General features: G+C 46.1%; 1 protein-coding gene and 1 long non-coding RNA gene across 14 annotated transcripts in view; both read left to right on the top strand.

The window, feature by feature from the left end:
- The first annotated feature begins 534 nt into the window (after positions 1 to 534).
- CASK (peripheral plasma membrane protein CASK) overlaps positions 535 to 21,307 on the top strand; it is a 36,100-nt gene continuing 15,327 nt past the window's right edge. For 5 of the 13 annotated variants that reach the window (XM_033385764.1, XM_033385776.1, XM_033385761.1 and 2 more), the window contains exons 1-8: positions 538 to 746; positions 2,002 to 2,420; positions 3,012 to 3,124; positions 3,569 to 3,674; positions 3,748 to 3,825; positions 4,694 to 5,051; positions 5,111 to 5,378; positions 5,438 to 5,784. In XM_033385764.1, the coding sequence (XP_033241655.1) occupies positions 2,362 to 2,420; positions 3,012 to 3,124; positions 3,569 to 3,674; positions 3,748 to 3,825; positions 4,694 to 5,051; positions 5,111 to 5,378; positions 5,438 to 5,784 (1,329 nt within the window). In that variant the 5' untranslated portion in view covers positions 538 to 746; positions 2,002 to 2,361. Of the gene's footprint in view, positions 747 to 2,001; positions 2,421 to 3,011; positions 3,125 to 3,568; positions 3,675 to 3,747; positions 3,826 to 4,693; positions 5,052 to 5,110; positions 5,379 to 5,437; positions 5,785 to 8,297; positions 8,526 to 15,924; positions 17,408 to 17,786; positions 17,860 to 21,307 lie in introns of those variants that run through there. The other 8 variants (XM_033385779.1, XM_033385778.1, XM_033385785.1 and 5 more) reach the window with 6 other exon arrangements.
- Positions 12,699 to 13,938, top strand: LOC117185624 (uncharacterized). The gene is made up of 2 exons (XR_004471103.1): positions 12,699 to 12,803; positions 13,814 to 13,938. It is a non-coding gene; the product is annotated as an uncharacterized lncRNA (long non-coding RNA).

Raw genomic sequence — 21,307 nt, 5'->3', positions numbered from 1 at the left:
TACACAAACATGTTGCTAACTCCATGCACACATACCCTGGGGGAAATGGATGTTATAGAATTGAGAAAATGTTTGTCTTCCAAGGCTCGGTAGGTATCAGGATCGAGATAAATATATTCAAGATACTTATAATGTACTTGAATATGTCTAAAGAATATCAATTTGATTAAAGGTCTTTGTAAATTACGTTTGATCTACATATAAAATTACCGAAATAGGGTGCACAAAGGCCTATACACGCATCATGTCTTAAAATACCAGCAACATTGCGACTGATTTTTGGTTGAACTATTTTGTTTAAACCTTGTTTTAGTCAAAATACAATAAAAGCAAGGACTAAAAACTAACCAATCAAGTAGAAAATTGATTCATTAATCGGATAAAATGATGTGGGCATGGCTTAATGTTCTATATAGCTAGTAATATTCCACGGAAGGTCAAAAACGAGGAATATGTAAACTAGATATTGAATTCGTCAGTATATTTACGGTATATTCTTAAAATGATACGGTATGTTTCGGTATATTTCTGGCGGTCGGACGGTATATTTATTCGTTAAGTCCGCGGTCACACTGGGTTCGTGTTTTTAGCAAAATTAGTGAGAAATAACAAATTAATTAAAGAATTAAGCGTTTTTATGTGTTGACGTCAACCCAGGCGCGATCTATGAATGCCGCTGCTGTGTAAAGTACTCCGTCGCTGAGGGGCAGGGCACACAAAATTTCGGTGCGAGGCTGCGAACAGGGGTTTGTACATAAAAATACATACCAATGCTGGTATGGTGGTGGAATGTGTGTGTTGTGCGGGGGTGTTATGGGTGGCTGCTGCGACGGCGACGGCGACAGCGACTGCGACTGTGACAGAGCAATGCAAATCCTTTTGTAATCCCTCGTCCTAGACAAAGAATCAATTTCCCAATTGCCCGACAAGGCGGTGGCACTTGTGTCGCTCTGGTGACAAGTGCATCAGCAGCAGTAGAGGCGGGTGTGTGTGTGTGCGTGTGTGTGCATTAGTGTGCGTCCGTGTGTGAGGTAAGGTCGTGAAGTGGCAAGTGTCAAGGCATTTTACAACAGCGACGACGGCAGCGGCACACGAGCAAGGTAAAACCTTCGCTCGAGCTTCGAGCACCGCGCCCCATGCGCAGCTCTGCATTAAACATGACACTTGTCCCGGTCCAGGGCGGGCTCCCTACTCGCCTCTATCTGTGTGTGTGTGTGTGTGTGCGTTTGCTATGGTGTGCGTGTGTCCTGTGAGTGCATCGTAAATTGTTGCATATTTAAATATTCATGCAGCAAGCCCTGGGCCCAGCTCAAGAGCCTTGTCCGAGCAAAGCATAGCTTATATTTTTGACGATTACAATTGCCATTTTACACGGACATCATTTGGGCGCCTGCGCTTGTTCTACGGCTTCCTCTCAGGCTCTACGAGGCTTTCTCTCTCTCTCTCTCTCTGGGCTCTTCATTTTTCTCTCCTTTCTCTGTATGACTTTTTGGAGTGCCTTTCATGAGTGCCCCTTAGGGTTCCAAATGGGCATAATAATAGTACATGGCTCTGGCCAAGACAATAGCAAAAGGAACTAGCTATAGGCCATCGTACCCCCTTTGCACACCTCCCCTCGCCACCCGCCTGCTGTACGTACACCTCCCTCCTTTCGTTGTGTGATATTTTGAGGCTTGTTTACCTTTTTGGTGGCCCAAAAACTCCGAAGTGCGGACCGCTCATCATTTCCGTTGGAAAATTCGAATCGTTGACAGTGAAACTTCCTTCCTGCCTGTCCCACACACACACACACGTCGTGGTTTGTGTGTGTATGTGCGGTTGCGGTTGCTGGGGCCTGACTGTAATTGATTTGGGTTCGGAATAAAGCTCACCTGAAGAGGGCCGGTGATTGACAGCCTGTTGGCGGATCGGATCGGATGGTTGGCCAGTGGCCAATGGCCATACTCATTTCCTTAACTAAAAACCACGCCTGTGTTTGGCTTTTTTCCTCCTCTTTTGCAGCCACGAAATGTATCTTTAACATCAGCACCAACCAGCGAGGAAACGAAAAACAACAACAACTACCATAAGAAGAACAACCCACAAAGAGCCAACGATTTTTTTTTTTAAGAGTTGCTCTCTTAAGGCCCATCGGTTTTGGATCCTTTTTTTTTTGTTAATTTTTTTGTGTTCGCTTTTGGAGGGCAAAAAACATTGGACACGGAGTAACACGTACACCTAGGACCCAAACCCAAACCCAAACCCGAACCCGGAGCAGCCAGGGACAGGGGACAGGGGACCGGCCCACTCATCAATATTCGAAAAAGCAATTGAGACGCGAACCATCAGCAGGCATCAGCATCAATTCATCAATTATTCAAAATGACCGAAGACGAAATTCTCTTTGACGATGTCTACGAGCTGTGCGAGGTCATTGGCAAGTAAGTTTCCTCCCCCACACCCCTCCCCCTGGTTATGGAGCAACTGCTGCTATTGACGGCTGCCATTATCTCATTATGTATGTCCTAACATCTGTCCTGTCCTCTCCTGTCCCGCCTCCGCCCCCTCAAGAAATGTAAGCAAAAGTTGGCAAACTTCTCACCAACTTTTGCATTATGTATGCCGCTCTAACGAAATTTCTATGTTGGTTACACTCCTGTGACAGGATCATAGTTGTCTACCAAAGTCCAAGGCTGCAGGAGCATAAATTTAACATAGTTTAACAGGTCAAAGTTGAGCGTACAGTCAGAAATTATATTACAAAATATTTTTGTGATTTGTTTCGGAAATTTCCAAAAAAATTACCAAGAACTTTTGCCGGGACAGGGACAAAAGTTTCCCCATCTTGGAAGAGTGCCAAAATTGAGTTAGAAATACTTTTGTGTATTTTTTAATTTGCTTAGACCTACAAAAGGGTATACAAAAGTCTTATTTTGGGGTTACTCGTATATATTTATGGAAAAACGATAATCAAAGAGCCCTAAAATTTCACTTAAATTTCTGTCGTTCGGTGTTGTTCCCTTCTTTTGCAGAGGACCCTTCTCCATTGTGCGACGATGTATACATAGGGAGTCCAGCCAGCAGTTTGCTGTTAAAATCGTTGATGTGGCCAAGTTCACAGCGAGTCCAGGACTGAGCACAGCGGGTGAGTGTACTCATATTTTGTTGTTGTTGTTCCAGAATGGGAGGCGACCTTGTTCGATTTGGCCCGACAGGCACCGTTTCTGTGTGAATAAATTATAATTAAGCTGCTCAATTATTCAAAATTATGTTGGCTGTGGCACACGTGTAGCAGGGCCCCCCCCCAGGCATCTGGCAGCCCAAGATGCCAATTAAAAAGAAATTGCTCAAGTGCAAGGATGCCTGGACCTGGACGAACAGCAGGTCCCAGGCCCAGGACATTGACTAAATGATGCATGGCAGGCACATAAGTCAGCGCTAAGTCCATTAGTGCCACTGCCAGCTGGTGTCGGACTTGGTATGGGTGGGGGGCCGTGCTGGCCTGGCCTGGCCTGGCCGTACAACTGTTTAGGCTTCCATCTAATGTCAACTAATTGCCGTTTCTGCCCTGCTTTCACTCCCATTGCAGATCTGAAGCGCGAGGCCACAATATGTCATATGCTGAAGCATCCACACATTGTCGAGCTGCTGGAGACCTACAGCTCCGAGGGCATGCTCTACATGGTGTTCGAGTTGTAAGTGCTCCCCCTGTCTCCTTCCCTTTCAAACCTTTCATTTACTTACATTTTCCATTTTTCACATTTACAGCATGGAAGGCTCCGACCTGTGCTTCGAGGTTGTGCGTCGCGCCGTTGCCGGTTTTGTCTACAGCGAGGCGGTGGCTTGGTGAGCACCAGGACTACTCAGTTTTTGCACAAATATGTGCTATGGATGTGTGTTTGCTTCGACTAGGGATGCAACTTTCAGGGGAGGAACCTTTGAGGGGAGGAACCTTTAAGAGGAGGCACCTTTAAGCGGATGCTGATAGCCTGGCATGGCAATAGTCAATCGATCTCTTTTTGTAGCATACTTTTGTGGTGCTTGCTGAGGATCTGAGGATTAGTTTTTAGTTGTTAGATCCTTAGTTCTCCCAAAGGAGGTTGTATTTGTGTATATTCAATGCCTGTAGCTAAAGATATACCGAGCCAAAGTTTCATTTTGCCATTTTTTTGTATGGTCTGGTTATATTTTTATATTTTATTTCTTTAATGGCATTAATTTACATCAAAATAACCTCCTAATCACTAAAATTGTTCAAATTTTGCTCAGTGTAATCATTAAATCCTATCCTGAATAGGGTTTTAATTTTGGAAAATTATTGTTAATGAATTTAAGGCTTAGGAAAGGCTCAGGTGGAATATATTCATAATATTATATGAAATGATTGTCGAAAAATGTAAAGTTTAAGACCTAAACGAGTCTATGCCTTCTGCAAAGTCAAATTTCTGTAAAATCTTTAGTTTTTTGATTGATTCTGATCGTTCTTGAATTTCACAAATCCAAAAGCTTGTCCAAACTTTTGTTTTACAAAAGCAAATAGCTAAACAGTGCAAAAAGCCCCTCTACTAGCTTCGTTTTGGAACTTTTGTTAGCAAATGGAAACCAAAATTAGTTGCCAAATCATTTAGAACCTTAGAGAGTACAGAAACAAACACGCATCCATAAGGCAGGACCCTCTTGAAGCCCTTTAACTAACATCTGCAACTCTTTACAGCCATTACATGCGGCAGATACTGGAGGCGCTACGATATTGCCATGAGAACGATATACTGCACAGGGACGTGCGTCCCGCCTGTGCCCTGCTCGCCACCGTGGACAACTCGGCGCCAGTGAAGCTTGGTGGCTTCGGTTCGGCCATCCAGCTGCCGGGCACGAGGGAAACCATAGAAACACACGGACGCGTGGGCTGTCCGCACTATATGGCGCCGGAGGTTGTCACCAGGCGGCTGTACGGCAAGGGCTGCGATGTCTGGGGCGCTGGTGTAATGCTGCATGTCCTACTATCCGGCAGATTGCCCTTTTTGGGCTCCGGCGTGCGACTACAGCAGTCGATAGCGCGTGGCAGGCTCTCGGTGAGTGACGCAAAGGATTCATTGTGGAGTTGTAGTGTTTGATTCGATTTGTTTTGCAGTTTGAGGCGCCTGAATGGAAATCAATTTCGGCTAATGCCAAGGATCTAGTCATGAAAATGCTGGCGGCCAATCCACATCACAGACTTTCCATCACCGAGGTGCTCGACCATCCGTGGATACGAGACCGGGACAAGCTACAGCGAACACATCTCGCAGAAACGGTGGAGGAATTGAAGCGCTACAATGCTCGGCGCAAGCTCAAGGGTGCCGTTCAGGCCATCGCCGGCGGCACCACCATGGATCCCGTTTATGTCACCGATGCGGACAGTAAGTCCTACCATATACAGACGTTTTCTTCGATCCTTACTAATGTTGTGATCTTTCAGTGCCCATTGCTGGGGCACCCGACGAATGGGCCGACGAGGAGGCGGGCATCGAGGCGGTCCAGCGCATTCTGGACTGCCTGGACGATATCTATTCGCTGCAGGACGCGCATGTGGACGCGGATGTGATGAGGGATATGCTGCGGGACAGTCGGCTGCATCAGTTGCTGCAGCTCTTTGATCGCATCACCTCGACGGTTGTCACCAGCAACGGCCGGGCGCCGGCCGCAGAGGCGGTCACCCGCAGTCGGGATGTCCTGGAGACGCTCTCGTCGACGGCCGGCAGTTCGGTGGCCAATAAGTATGCCAAGGATGAACTAATGCTGCTGCTGGCCGCCCCACACATGCAGGTGAGTGCTGGCAAGACCCCATTCCATTGCGCTTATTTACTATTACTTTGCTGTGTGGCATTTTGTGGCAGGCAGGCTTTATTTCTTAATAATCTGCCAATCACAACGAAGCTCTGGCTCTTACATAGAGTACTTCTCTCTGTGGTCGGTCCCCCGAAATTCATTTCGGCTTAAGCTTAAACAAATTTGAAATGTATTTAGTGCGGGCAAACAGGCCAAAGCAACACAATGGCAGTACAGACCATCATGCCCGGAGCACAGATAGTCACTAATCCTTTGCCTCAACAGAGGCACACACACACACACACACACAGACAATGGCAATGCCTGCTAATGCAACCAAATACAAACAATTTAATCAGAATAAACCAAACCGAAATTCCTTTTTTCGGACATTGTTGCCGCAATACGAGTACACCAGAAAGCAGCAACATCCGCGACACAGGACGCCCCTAGGGCCCCGGTCTGGTCCACCCCTAAAGGCTTTTTGCGCTGAAAAGTATGCTACAAGGCTCAAGTGCCATCATCGTTGGTTGCGGCCCGGCCCGACCACACAAAAACATTTAACGATAGCAAAACTGGGAGCGGGGGAGAGAAAGAAATGCAGAAAATTGTAAACGAAAACCGAACAGGATTTTGCATTTGAACGAAATATCAAATATCCTTACGGGCATTAATGAAAAACGACAGGCTAAAACTGAATTGAATATGACTCGCTGATGGATTTCAACTGTTCAATTGATTATTTATAATACCAATTCAAGGACCTTTAAATGGGGCGATAAATATGCTATCCAGGAATTACACAAATTCGAATATTTAAGAGTTCTTAGACCGCAAATTGGGGATCAAGTTATGGCATTATATGAACAAACTCTCCCCTGATGGATCCCATAATTTGGCAGAGTTTTCCTTTGAAGTTCTTAATTGCTTTGCCCCCGCCCCACGTATATACCCCACTCATAAGCTAGGGTATTAGGAACTTCCTCTCGAGCCTTGGGAATGCCTGCCTGAGTGTGATATGGGGCTCCCGAAATGCCATAACATAACTCTGTGCCATCCACTGTCGTTAATTGCTCCTTGAAGCAGACTACAGTTTTTTTTTTACTTCTTCTTGCGACTGGGGATTGGATGCCTCTGTTGCCTCTGTGCCTCCTTTTATTTATTTTTTTGCGCCACTTCAGGACTTGCGCTCGGACTCGGCCTCTGTCTGGCGACTCATTTTCATAAATCCAGCTACAAAAAAAAAAATGAAATAAAACGAGTACGCAAAGAATGAAAGAAAAATATGAACAACTGCAGCAAAATGCAGGCTCTGGCTAGCAAGGAATGTGTTAATGCTATATACACATCGAGGAGGCTGGGGAATGGGTGGGCGAGTGGGGGCGGGGGTGTCGCGGCTAGGATAAGAACCGACTGGCCAGGGCTGCGGCAACAGCAACAAGAGTTTGCCCCGGACCTGGTCCAAGCTTGCAGCAAAAGCTTTTGGTCTCTCTCTCTCTCTTCCTCTCTCTTTGCGCTGCACATTGCAGCAGCAACTGCAGGCGGTGCTCTCTCAGCCCCCCACCCACCCTCTCTAGCCAACTCTTTCAGCAAACGGAGCACTCGTGATTGACTTAAAGAAAAAGCGCGCACAATTTTTCAGTTTAGTTTGCGGCGCAGTCGCCACTAGGGAACGTGCAGCCCGGCGCCGCACCTCGCCTCGGATTTCGCATTTTGATTTATTTGACACTTGCCCAGTCATGTGTGAAAGAGGCGCCTAACGAGGCGCCACAAGCCCACACACCCACAGCTCCAGCGCCGCCCCCCGACCCCCCTCTAAAGAGCTGGAGTTTGTTTTTTTTTTTGGCGGAAAACCTTCGTCAGGAGTCGTCTATCTCCTCCAGTGGGAGCGAGAGAGAGAGAGGGAGAAAGAGCTCTCTCTCCTGTTGGCTTGACCCAATTAACGAGAGGCTAAACCCGGACCGGGACTCGTAAACGTACCCGTAGCCGTAGCCGTACCCGGGAACCGGGAGCCTGTCTCTGGAGTGTTTTAGTGCGTGTCGTTGTGTCAGTGTGCCAATTACGCGCGAGTTTTTCCTACCCACCGGAGTCGCGCTGTCAGCCACGTGTTCCGGCATCTCAATCCACATGGGAGCAATTGACAAAATGGCAGCCACCGCTGCCACCGCCACCATCGGCAATGATGATGCTGCTGCTCCTTGGCGCTGGGGACGAGCCATTGCCCTGCTCATAAATTGGCGCCACAAGAAGATACTCCTCCGTCCCAGGCCAGCGCCAGCTGTCGACTAGTTGTACGCCAGCATAACTCAATTTAAATTCAAATGTGTTTCACCTACTCAAAAACACCAGCAACAAGAACAGAGACAACCCACAACCCAACAAGAAGTGGGTGGATAAACTCAAAATTAAATGTTGTAGAACAGGAACAAATAATCAAATTATAATATTGATAAGAAAACAACAACAGAAACAGCAAAAGGAACCCCAAGAAACGTGGAAAATTGTGAGGGCTGCCTAACTGCTGAATGGCGGCCAACGATGAGAGGCAGGAGCAAGTGTGTTGTTGCTGTGGCTGCTGCTGCTCCGGATCCAATGCCGCCGCCGTCATCGCTTTGGGTAATGCCGCTTCAGCGCCCCAGCCTCATCCCCAAGTGGAGGTCTTCCAGTGGATTGGCCTGGAGACCGCCGAGCTGTTGCCCGCATACGTAACCCGCTACTACAACAGTCTGCACCACCAGGTAAAACCCACATACGCCCCATTCGCCCCCATCTGGGGGGATGGCATATGAATACTGGGGGACTGGGGGGTACTGGGATAATGGGATATGGAATAGTTTCGGGCTGATGGGTGGGTCAATTTTTTTGTGAATTGTTATTGCTTTTTGTGGCTGCCGCCAGCATGCTCCAAATGCTGCTCCTGCTGCTGTTTTGATTTGAGTTGCGGCCAAACTTTGATTAATTTTGTTTACACTTTTTTAATTGGGTTTCCCATGGCAGACTATGCGTGGCGTATATGCCGATGGAATACAATGAAAAAGTTAGCCAACCTATTGGGAGCTGGGGTTTTTCCAGCACTGAAGCACTGAAGTAATTACAAAAACCAAATATTTCTAGGAAATTCTTAATTTATTAAAACAGCGGTGGGCAGAATTTGTGGAATTTCAAAGCAACAAAAACAAAAAAGAAACACTTTTTATAGAAACTCGAATGTCGCGTCATGTACAGGACATGTAAATGGGCTGTTTTTGGAAAATCTTGGGCATTCTCTTTCGAATCACTCGCTTGTCCGTCATGTACACGAAATTTATGTTTTACTGAACTGTTTCCTTGTGCAACACGACATGTATGTTGTTTTTGAAAGTCTCGGGCATTCGCTTGTGCGTCGTCGAGTCGAGCATCAGTGAGCTCCGGCCTGCACACGACATGTATGTTGTTTTTGTACTGTTTTTGGAAATTTCGTTCTGCAACACGACATAAATGTTGTTTCTGAGAGGCTCGGGCCTTTGCGTCTTTGCGTCGTTGAGTCGAGCATCAATGTGCTTCGTCATGCACATAACATGTATGTTGTTTTTGTACTGTTTTCCTTCTGCAACACGACATGTACGTTGTTTTTGAAAGTCTCGGGCATTCGCCGTCGAGTCGCCGTCGAGTCGAGCATCAATGTGCTGCGTCAGGCACCCAACATGTATGTTGTTTTTGTACCATTCTTGGAAATTCCCTTTTGAGAAGTCACATACACGACATGCATGTTGTTATTGCATTCTCCTTTCTTCTCGGGCATTCTCCTTTGAAGCAGGAGTAAGTAAGAGCGTTGGGCAAGCCTAAAATCTCAATAAACCACCAAATAAACTTGAATTTTCCCTGGAAATCTTTTCGATTATCCGCTTATATAATCACACTAAAAGTAACGCTGATCGATGGACCAACACCAGCTCTTACCCAACCTCATCGCAATTCCTAATGTGTGTCCATTTCCAGCATCGCTGGAGCCATCTTTAAGTAAGATTTCGAGAGGGCATAAAACGCTTGAGTTTTTCTATCAATTGTTTATGGTCGTCGTTGTTGCTATTGCTATCATTGCTTTATGGCCCTATCCCCGTTAGACACTCATTGAATATTGGCCAATTGCAATGGCAAAATCAATTTACCAAATGGCCAACAAATTTGCATTTTCCTATGGCACACACTCAGACTGAGGGGGGAGGGGTGGAGGGCACTCTCTCGGGGGCATACCCCAGTCGGCGCTGACGACTATAGTTTTTGGCTCGTTCTGTGGGATGCCATCAGCATTATTACAATGCTCGTTTTACCTTTGACTTGTTTCTGATTTGCCCTGAGTACACAAGGATACGGATACAAGGATGTGCAAGTGTTTTCATCCTTTTTCCCCTTGCCTCTCTCTCTCTCTCTCTTTCTCTCTGAGTGTGTGTGTTAGATGACAACTAAACGTGTCAACGAGGCTAAGTAAGCACACCAGCAAACTAGCAGGAACAGGACCCCCTCACGGCCAACGGTTGTCCCGGCCCACTGACACATTAGGGTTACTCTTTTGGCCGCACACGTAAATGTCGGAATTTGTCCTCCGCTCACACCACCCTTGCCAGTTGGCATTGGTTTTGTATACCCTACACTGAAGAGAACTAAGCTATTAACGATAGACTAAAGGCCAGCGGTGGGCATGCTTTTAGTCATGCAAACGACATGTAAATTGCTTTGCATTAGTGGGAACGAGTCTGCGAATCCTGGCCTGCACAGGACGGGTACACAGCAGCAGCTCAACATGATAGAATAAGGACTAAAGGTGTAGGTACGCTTCTAGTCATGCAAACGACATGTAAATTGTTTTTTGTCTTCGTGGGACCGAGTCTCGGTCGGGTTTTGCCTTCGTGGGACCGAGTGTCGGTTGGTTTTTGCATTCGTGGGCATACTCTTGAAAACTTTTTGCTTGTGCCTCTGAATATCTATATCGAAGCACTGAGAATAGTTCGGATATGCATAAGGCAGTATATGGATTTGTCCGCTATGCAGAATATAGACATATTTTGTAGCGGTATCTGCAGTAAAAGATTCTAAATTTCAAGACCACTTTTATGCAGTAATTATTTCCATTTTCCCATCAAACTTTATGGGCTGTAATTTGGTAAACCTCTGAATAGTTACCAAAGAACCACTACTATATCATGGCGCTGTCATGAGAACAATGCATAAATGGCTGCCATCTGCAAGGGTATTTAGAGCTTCCTGTGAAGGCCTGTACCTTTCATTCCTGTCATTGTTGCTGTTGCTGTTGCTGTTGCTGCTGGTGGTGGTGGTGGCAGTGTTGCAGCCAAATTTGTTGCCACTTCGATGGCATGACAAATTCGTGCCAAATTGCTTTCACTCTCGTTCTCGCTCTGTTCCTCCTCTGTCTCTTTCCTGTGCCATCTCGTTCTATTGGTCTGTTGCAGGCGCACACACAAAACGCTGGCGACAGCCCTCGTGTTAATAGTTTATAGCCAGATGCTATTACCCGAGCTCTGTTCTGTGTTCTGTTCTGTGTTCTGTTCTGTGTGGGGCCTTGACCTACACTGCGCCTATGGATGTTGGATCCTTGGGCAAAATGAATTCGCACTTGACAAGGGTGTGTGACAAGGGGATGGGACGCGGGGTGGGGCGGGGCGGGCTCGTATTCGTATTGTATATTGTGCATTAATTAAAAGCCTGTTATGTTGAACATTAAGCTGGTGCGGGTTTGCTGTCCTTGTGAATCAATCGATTGTCAGAATTGCTTTCACTGGGAACAGCCTAGAACCAAAAAGGGGAGGCATATGGAGGAGGCTTATTCCCAAATATTGTACATCCCACAGTCAAAAAGGCAATCCAAGCTTTTATTTATATTCTTTCAGTGCACAGCTCCATCGCTCTGCTCCCATCTTATCCACTCTGTCCCATCTCGTTACCTCCTGCTCCACCTCCTCCTTTCTCTTTCTCTCAGTCCATTCCCAGCAAGCGCTTCATAAATATTTGCTGTGCCTCAGCACAGATTCATAACTCATAAAGGGTCTGTCTCTCTGCCTGTCGGTCCATCTCTCCCCCGACTAGCAGTGTGTGTTTGCCTGGCCCCAATGGACATCTAGCAGGGGTCTTGCCACATGTAATTAGGTTGCGGTTTCCTTGCCACCTTCTTTCGGCTGGTTGCCTTCCTCTTTTGGCAATGAATCCTTTTTGCATCACGCCCGCATGCGGCAAGGCAGGCATGCCAGTCGAAATAAGTGGAGTCCAGTTGGGCCTATCTGGGGTACTCTCTCTCTCTCTCTCGGTCGGTTTCTAAGTGGGTGTCTGTGTCGGTGTGTCGGTGGGTCGGTTCGAGTGTGTGTGTCACCTACTTTGGCTGGGACGGCTCTTGGAGGCAGCAGTACTCCAGTACTCAGCTGCAGCTGCAGCCACCCGCTGATGAGCGCTTGATGATGCTGCCTGCTGATGATGATGATGACGCCAGCGTTGGCAATGATTGGGTTAACGACTACGTGGCGCAGACGTTGCGCCATAAATTACGAATATTTGCACGCTCTTGCACGTTACTTGCTGCTCCCGTTAGACAAACAGCAAAGACAGAGGCAGCGGCAGCGGCAGTGGCAGAGGCAGCGGCAGAGGTAGCCACAGCGATTGGCAATGAGTGAGAAATGTGTTGAGGTGCTAGACGGCAGCTTGGTCCCGCGTCGCGACTGCGCATGTCCGCGAGTCAAAGCCAAAGCCAGTGTCAGCGCCAGCATCCTGCATCCGAGGCGGGCAGATTCAGCAACCAACCAACCCACACAACACCAGCTAGTCGTCTCGCTTGCACTCACCCGTTTGGATGGGGGCTATCTGCTTCGGAAATTGATTGGGAATCCCTGCATTCAGCTGAGAGCAGGAGAGAGCAGAGATGAGCCAAGGCTGGATGCTGGCTGCTGCCGGAGTTTAGTCTTGAATTGTTTGTGCACCTTGGTGGCTGGTTCTGTGGCAGTGTAACGCGAACCCTTGCCTGGACAGGACGGGTACACAGCAGCAGCAGCAGCTAGAGCCTTAACGCTTCGCACACACAAACACACACACAACGACAACGACGGCTGCTGCACACACACACACACACAGACGTAGGAGCGAGTGAGTTGCCATACGGCAAATAAGAAGAAAAAACCAACGAAAAATGTGAACCCAAGGGGAAAAACTAATGTACAAGAAACGGGGCTGGACCGAAGGGGGGAAACAAGTGCCGTGTCATGATGAAACTTTCGTTGCGAAAATTACAAAGTTCCGTTACTTAACAGAGTCCCCAAAAAAGAAACAGTTGCGCGCAAAAGTATGCTGATGGGAAAATGTTGTGCCAGACCAAAAAAATTTAAATTGATTTTTGCACGCGAAATGGAGAGAAAATCGCAAGAGCACTCACTCACATACACACACACACAACACACAAACACACACGCACTCTTTTGCGTGGTCGTTTTTGGCGACGTTTTTTCATCGTGCGATTCAATCGCTGCTGGTCCACTGCTGATTCCCCTCTCCCTCTGGCGTGCTCTTCTGCTTATTTTTTTTGCATATTGTCCACTGCTCCGGCTTCCTCTCCCTGTCGCACTGTGTGTGTATGTGTGGGAGTTGCTTCCTCTCCCGCTTTTGGCATGCCCTACTGCTGCTCGCCCACTCCACTTCGTCTCTGTCTCTCTCTTTCACCCGCCTGACTGCCTCTGCGTCTGCTGACACACGAGAGCGACAGCGACGTGCTCTCGCATCGTGCTCGTCATCGCCTTCGTGCGAAGCAACAACCGCAAGGGGTGGAGCAGAGGGGAGGGGAGTTGAGCACAGGGCCAACTGGTTTCAACCGCATTTCCAAATCGATTTGCCAAAAATGATTATCAATGATTTCGCTAACGCTTCGATTAAATTAAATTAATCCGATTTATTAAGCCTGCGTGTCTATCGCTTTATGTGTGTGTGTGTGTGAGCCAGTGTGTGTGTTTCTGTGTGTGTGCGAAAAACAATAAAAAAACTTATGGTTTTCCAGCAACAAAACAAGCCAAAAAAGAACAATAAAATCATGTACTCGTAATTTCCTTATTTACTTGGACAAAAACAAAATTCAAACAAAGCAAAGAAACAACAAACACCAAAAACAAACACAACGTGAAACGAATAACAACAACAAGAACAACATTTCGTTGCAGTAAGTATGAGCAGGCGAAAGAAAGCCTTATAACACCCCCACCTCAAAAAAAATCTAACATGGAATTCCCTTAAACCTGAAGTTTGCTTCACTTCACCGCTCAGCACAGCAGCCCCTCAACCCATAGAAAAAAAGAACCGTTTCCTATGCCATTTCCGTTTGCCTTATCAAAATTGTGTATATATACACAAAGATATAGAAGAGGAATAGAAAGAGAAGAGGTAGAGGTAGAGGAAGAGGCAGAGAAGGGGTTTTTGTTTGGTTTCATTTACTCAAAGCAGAGGAAACGAAGAGCAAGTGCAGCAGTGGTCGGACCTCAGACATTGAGTCCTTGAAGCGCAGTGGGCCCCTTCAGGATAGTAGACTGTGCCGCCACAGCAACCAAAACCCGACAGGACTCGGACTCACCTCAGCCCTGAGTTTTCACTTCAGTTGAGCTCGGCTTATTAGAACAGATTGTACTTCTGTGGTAGACACGAATGAACGACTCTACTTATAATACCCTTGGAAATATATACTTTGAAGGTTAAGAACTACTTTTTAGAGTATGACAAAGTATTTTTCCGAGTGTAGGAATGCACATAAGGTTACCAAAAACTTGTACATTCCTCAATCATTCTTTCTCTCTCTCTCTCTCTCTCTCGCCATATTCGTTCATTCCTTCTTTGTTGGTTTTTGAATCTTTTATGAATTGAATTTGGTTATTTTTTTTCGTATGTTCCGCTGCAAAGTTTGCCTTCGCCTGCTGCTGTTTGGCTTCCCTAGGCATTCATGTCCTTGCGTGACTTCCTTCCTTGGCTCGAAGGCGCAACCAAGGCACGTTCTCATTCAATTATGGGGATAGGATGTGGCAGCGGGCGCCACATTAGCATTCCCCCAGTGCGGCAAACGGAAGATGCGGAAGCCAAACGCAAGCATTTCGTTGCCCCGGCCTCTTTTATGATGCGAATATTATTTAAGCATTCACAATTCCATTTTAATTTAATTCGATGGCAGGCGAGTCCCACTCGAGCTGTCCGCAGACATTTGGCAGTCAGTGTAAAATTTTGTTGAAAACTATTTAGCATAAATAGTCTCCCACTGCGGTCCAGATAGTCACCAGGGAATTCGTTCCTTCGAGCATGGATTTGTTCCGTAGGCCAACTCCGAGGTCAGATCCGCCTTCTCTGTCGCTCTTTATTAGCGCATATAATTTCCTATTTTTGTTTCTCCGTGTATCACAGACTGTTGTTCTTTTTATTTACATTTTTAAGGCTTTTTCCCCAAACGATTGCTGTTTGGAGCCGTTTAGATAAAAGCCCTCGTCCCCGTATCTCTGCTGCCCCCTTGGGACTGGCCCAGGCACTGGCACAGGTTTTTATATTGTAGATTTTTATTTTATTGTCTGCCAGCGCTAGGCAGTTGCCTAGACAGTGGCTTTAATTAAAACGAGGCGGGGACCAAAAGTTGGTACGCATCTGTTCCGTTGATTGCTTTCAGGAACGTGGGGGGCGCACAGATGGGCGTGTCACTAATTTCAATTAAGTAGGTGTGTGGGTGTTGCAAGGGCTTAAATATCTAATTTATTTGAATTAAATGTTAAAACATTTCCACCAAACTCTGTGTCGAATGGGGAAAGCCCGCGAAAGTATGCTAAACAAAATTGAAATTCTAACCTCTGACCCCACCCGCTGGGGCCACGCTGTGCTGAGTTGTAAATAGATCACTCCCCACTCCCAAAAAAACACTCTTAAATAAAAGAAACCAAAAAACTCCCATTCCCAGTCGAATAAATTTCGTTAAATTTTGGGCTTTTCAACAATTTTCTTTTGCAGAACTCGCATGCTATAGAAAATTTCAAAAAAGCTAAACAAAAACAAACCAAACCAAAATCAATTCAAAATTTCCTCTAAAAGTTGCATAAAAAAATAAAGTAAAAAATAAAAACACACACATATATAGTGCACACTTGTAAAAACAAAACTCCATAAAAAAAGGAAATCTTAAAAATAAAAAACCGTAATTAATTAAAATTGTGATGAAACAGTTAATTGCATAACAAAATCTCAAGCATTTAAAAATACATAGAATAAACGAAATATTTACACAGCATCAATTAAACGAAACAATAATTTATGGCAAAACATTTGCACTTCAAACTCGACTCCAAAGCCAAAAAGGAAGAAAGTACAGTCACACCGATCAGAGAGCTGTAAGAGAGAGAGACAGAGAGAGAGAGAGCAGCACAAACGTTGTGTATAATTTACCAGTGATAGCAACAGAATTTAAATAAAATTTACGATATAATAAAAACAATTACCTAATTACAACAGCAACAAGAATAAAGCAACGCCGAAATAAATCCCGAAAATTGTTGTAATTGTTGAAGTTGTGTTGTTGATTATTCATAAAACCGTTAGTTGTTGTTGAAATTTTGCCTGGTAATATGCTGGCAATGCTGTGATCACGAGTGGGACAGAGCGAGACAAAGAGATGCTTACAAGGGAGCACCAACAACAGTAATATTCGAAACGTGCGAGAGAGCAAAAGCTATGCTTAGCAGCAGAGAAGAGCACAGCTTCTAAGTTTGCTGCCGCTCTCCGAAAGCTAAAGAAACAGCAAGAGAGCAAAAGCGATGCCTGACGACAACAACAACAGCGACAACAACTACAAAAGCAGGAGCAACAGCCACTTATCACAGAGCTAAGCCAGAGACAGAGAGAGAGAGAGAGAGCGAGAGTGAGAGAAACGCATCAGCGGAGAGAGAAGCCGCACAACATTTACCCGCGTCATTCGTCGCCACCGCCCCCGCATCGCCTGCAATGCTCTGGTAGCCAAGACAGTTTTACGGTGGATCACTACTGTGGCGGCGGCGGAGGCGGCGACACACAGGGGCCGGGATCGGCGGCGGGAGGCGGAGGAGCAGTCGGCGGTGCAGCTGGAGCCTGTCCCGGCGCTGGCGCTGGAGCGGGTTCAGGTGGCTGTCCATCAACGGCTGGCCAATGGTCAGGAGGAGGAGGAGGAGGCGTGACCGCGTCAACGGGCGGCTGCGGCATCGGCATCGGCATGTGCCAGCATCATGGGCTCACATCACAGTCGTTGATGTCCGGTGGCTCGCACATCTCGCTGCTGGGCAGCAGTGGCAGCAGCGGCATGAGCGGCAGCGGCGTCGGCAGCAGCGGCCAGGGGATACCCCAGTGCTCGGCGGCGGCTGCTGATGCCGCCATGATGGCGTCGAGCCACTGCCGCAGCATGAGCGGGCTCAGCTCCATCAGCATGTCGGCGCCGCCCTGTCCGCCGCCACCAGCCCTCTTCAATCCGTGCAGCTCGGCCTTGTCCCTGCAGCAGGCGGCGGCAGCGGCGGCGTCGTCCCGTTGGGGACCGCGCACCTCCTGCCCCGTGCACAGTCCGTTCCGTGTGCGAGTGCCCAATGGCTCCATATGCTCCGGACACCAGGTGAGACCGAATCAAAAACAAACACTGTCCTGCGTGCGAGGGTGGGGCTTCAAAGGGGAAGCCCCGACGGGGGCTAATCCGTATTCCGTAATCTGTGTCTAAAATCCGTTAAATAATTTGCATCCGTTAAGAGAGTCAAGAGCAGCCCACAAGTCTGCCACAAAATGTTCTTTGCGCTTTTCCATTTTCATTTTGTACGTAAATGCTTTAGATACATTCGTATTTAGATACTTTACTGTAAATATATGCAATAGATCTTTATAGTCTACGATAATATATATATTCTTTGGCTCTTCTGACACATCTCTCTGTTCTATTTTCTCTCTTTTCTGTTACCCCCTCTGTGTGGCACGCGCCTCCTCTCTCCTTTGGCCGGCAGGTAAGCAAAGCAATAGCGGAAACCAAGTGCCCCACACAGATTTTGGCAGAGCCCAGAAATGTGTCAACGACATGTAAGATTATTTTCATTTTGGGGTTGCCCAAAAAAACACACACAAACGCACGCACACTCAAATGGACCACAAAAAACACATGGTAACACGAGGGTGGTTACAGCGGTTCTGTGGATGGGTTGGAGAAGGAAGACTCGGGATTGGAATACTATACGACGCCGAATATCGTGGCATTCCAACTCGGAAAGCTCTTGGGTCCACCACAACCATATTTTGGAGCGGTCCTGCCTTTTCACTGGTTCTGCGAAATACATTTTCCCCTTCATTCCTTCCCAGCCTCAGAGTGTACCTCCGGTTTCCTTCGTACTTGAACTTCTGCATCCAATCTTCTCCTTGGAGCGTACTTGAATCCAGAATTACTCTCGAGAGAAGTAAAAAAAAAAAAATAATAACGAGATATTTGAACGGGCTCTAATACAGAGTTTATTTGATGACGATTGGGGTTAAGAGAGTAAAATATTACAAAGGAGATCAAAAAAATGTTCTACTAACAATCAAAAATGTTAGGATAAAAAAAAAAAAAAAAAAAAAAATGGGTATAGTTTTGAAGGGGCTCTAATACTATTATTGATGATGATTGAGGTTTAAAAGAGTGTAATATTTCAAAGTATACAGACAAAATGTTCTACTAACGATCCAGAAATGTCTGAATACCTATCATCTAAATATCCCTCCTATCGCCTAACCTATCCCCCATAAAATGGCATTCCCATTACTTACCTATCCACTCTCGATTTTCTCGAAAAAGGGGGACAGACTCATATAGTTTCGCAAATTATAAAGAGCTCGATTCACATGATTGCCCAAGCGGTGACCTGGCCCTGGGACCTTCATCGTATTTGGGTTTCGGCATTGAGGGTCCCGGGCCGGGACTTTGGGGCGCTTGGGGTTGCTATCCCTAAATCAGCGGCAGGCGCAGGTTTTGGTTGACTGCACCGGCAAGTAGGCAAAGAGCAGGGCGCAAAAGCATGGAAAGAATGAAACTACGATGTGGCAACAGAAACTAGAACAACGGCAAGAGGAAAAACGAAAAGCAGGAGGAAAAGCAAGAACAGCGGGGTCGACTATCAGAAATCCCGGCTTTTGTGACAATTGCCATTTAACGTTGTTTTCCCTTTGGTCGCCTCCTACCTCCATGGAGGGGGGTCCATGCCTCGATTGGGTTCTTTTCGCCTTGCCGGCTGGCTCCTTTTCGTGTTCCGTGTCCCTTTTTGGGTGACATCAAATTGAATGTCACTAATGCAATTAGTTCACACAAAATAATTCTCTTCCACTCGATTATAGAGCATAATATGCTCGTTGTCATTTATTATGAAAAACCTCACGCACACGCACAGGCACACAGACCGACCAAAAGGGAAGTCCTGTTTCCTGTTTGGCTCCAAAAGGGAACCGAGATATGTATGCAAAGTACGGGACATACTCGTACTTACGAGCAAGGGCAGGCGCTGGAGGAGGCGGGCAAAATTTACATAAATATTACACAAGAAAGGCAATGGGGGATGTCGGTTGGCCCTGGTAGAGGGAGGCATAGCAAATAGGCTCGTTATGAGGCAGCCACTCAGTTTTTTTTTTTCGGAGGATCATCCTGCCAGAAGCAGCAAAAGGTGTGGTCACACAGCCCCCAAAAATTGAGTTTAAAGCTAACGATGTCAAGTTTTTGGATATCCTCATGTCAGAGATGATATTTAGATTGTTTCACGACTGCTCAAGAGCACAAAATATTAAAAGACGGCGAATGAAAACTTAAAAGTTCACAAATTTTGTTAGAAAAGTTTTCAAAAGTCGCCGAAAATGTGTGCTTAAAGACGAAACGAGCTCTAATACAAGTTCCCTTATCATTTCGTTTTCCGATTTGCGAAAACTCTCAAGTGGTCTTAACATAAATATTGATTGACAGATTTATATTGATTCAAAGAGTCGTTTAGACTTTCTCTTCAGCCGTCAACAAGGTGCAAAATGTTTTCGCTTGATTATCTTTTTTCTCATTTCTTGGAAAACATTTTGTTTTATCTAAATTATGCCATAAGAGATGCTCGACTTTCCACTAACTTTGAACATTTAACCAAGTAAAAACATCAAATTTGATGCTTGAGAGAATTTCTAATTTCTGCGAAGAGACTGAGACTGAGACTATCACCTGTCTTGATGGGCCATCATTGTGTCTGTACGTGTGCGCACGTGTGTGTGTGTGTGTGTGTGCCACATATGTACGTGGCAGCATCAACATTTAGTATTCCCTCTGGCAGGCTTAAAAAACTTTTATCTTGATAGAAGGACTTGACAGCGCTTTTTTGGGAAGGAAGGAATGAAGAATAGAAAGGAAGGACAAAATGACTAAGTGACGGAGCGAGTGACTGACTGACTGACGGACGGACGGACGGACGGACGGACTGACTGGCCTGCCTGGCAGCCTTGACACTCTTCATTTGTGAATGCGTTAATTGCGCTGGCAAGGCGATAGAGATAGAGAGAGGGGCTAAAACACTTGCCACTACCAGTCCATGTGTGTGTGTCGGTGTGTCCACATGCATATGAGAGTGCCAGTGTGTACACATGGCTCGCAGAAGTGTGTGTCAGTGTCTGGCAATGTGTACACACATGCACACACATCAGTCGCTGCCTGATGACGATGAAGAACAAGCATGAGCAAGCACAATGGGCCCGAACAAGCAGTTAGAGGCTGTAAAAGCAACAACCAGTTACAATGGCGATTACGAGCGGCAAGTGTGTACATTATTTCGCAATTTACAAGCCTAGGCCGTCCTCTCCCCCTCACCAGGCCACCTCTACTTCAAGAAAAAACGTAAAAACAACAACAGCAGCAACTTGAGAATCAACAAAAAAAAGAAGGGAAAGTACGAGAAGAACAAACAAAAAAAGTCAAGAAATAATTAGTTTACTTGTTAGGAAAGTGAGTTATCGCCCTTTGTGCCGCTGCAGCCGTTGCCGTTGCCGTTGCTGTTGCTGTTGCCCTGTTTTCCTAGTTGAAATTGAATAAACAAATTTTACATGCCACACACACACACACATGCATACGAGACACGCACACGCACACGAGACACGCATAGAAAATGTGTCGAGTGTGCAAAAATAATAATATTAATAATAATGTGTATTTTTGCCCAACAAAGAAGAGCTCAGCAAGTGTGAGAGTGTGCGAGTGTGATAGAAGAGGCTTAAAAGAAACAAGAAAGAAACAGAAGACAAGAAGGAGTGAAGTTTAAGGGGAACCGAACACGGAAATACCCTATACCATATGATATGTTAACTATATATATGTGAGAGTAAAGCCATCCTTATTTCTCCAAACACGACTTCCTTCTTTTGATGAGCCATTTTCGTTTTTTTTTTTCTCGTTCACTCTCCGTTTGAATTTGTGCTAAAGCAACACAAAAATTTGTTAGTTTTCTGCTTTTCAATCTGCCTGAAAATCTTTGTTTTGCTT

The sequence above is a fragment of the Drosophila pseudoobscura genome, chromosome 2, assembly GCF_009870125.1.
Source record: "Drosophila pseudoobscura strain MV-25-SWS-2005 chromosome 2, UCI_Dpse_MV25, whole genome shotgun sequence".
Classification (NCBI taxonomy): Eukaryota; Metazoa; Arthropoda; class Insecta; order Diptera; family Drosophilidae; genus Drosophila; species Drosophila pseudoobscura.
This window is presented reverse-complemented; position numbering and strand designations above follow the sequence as displayed.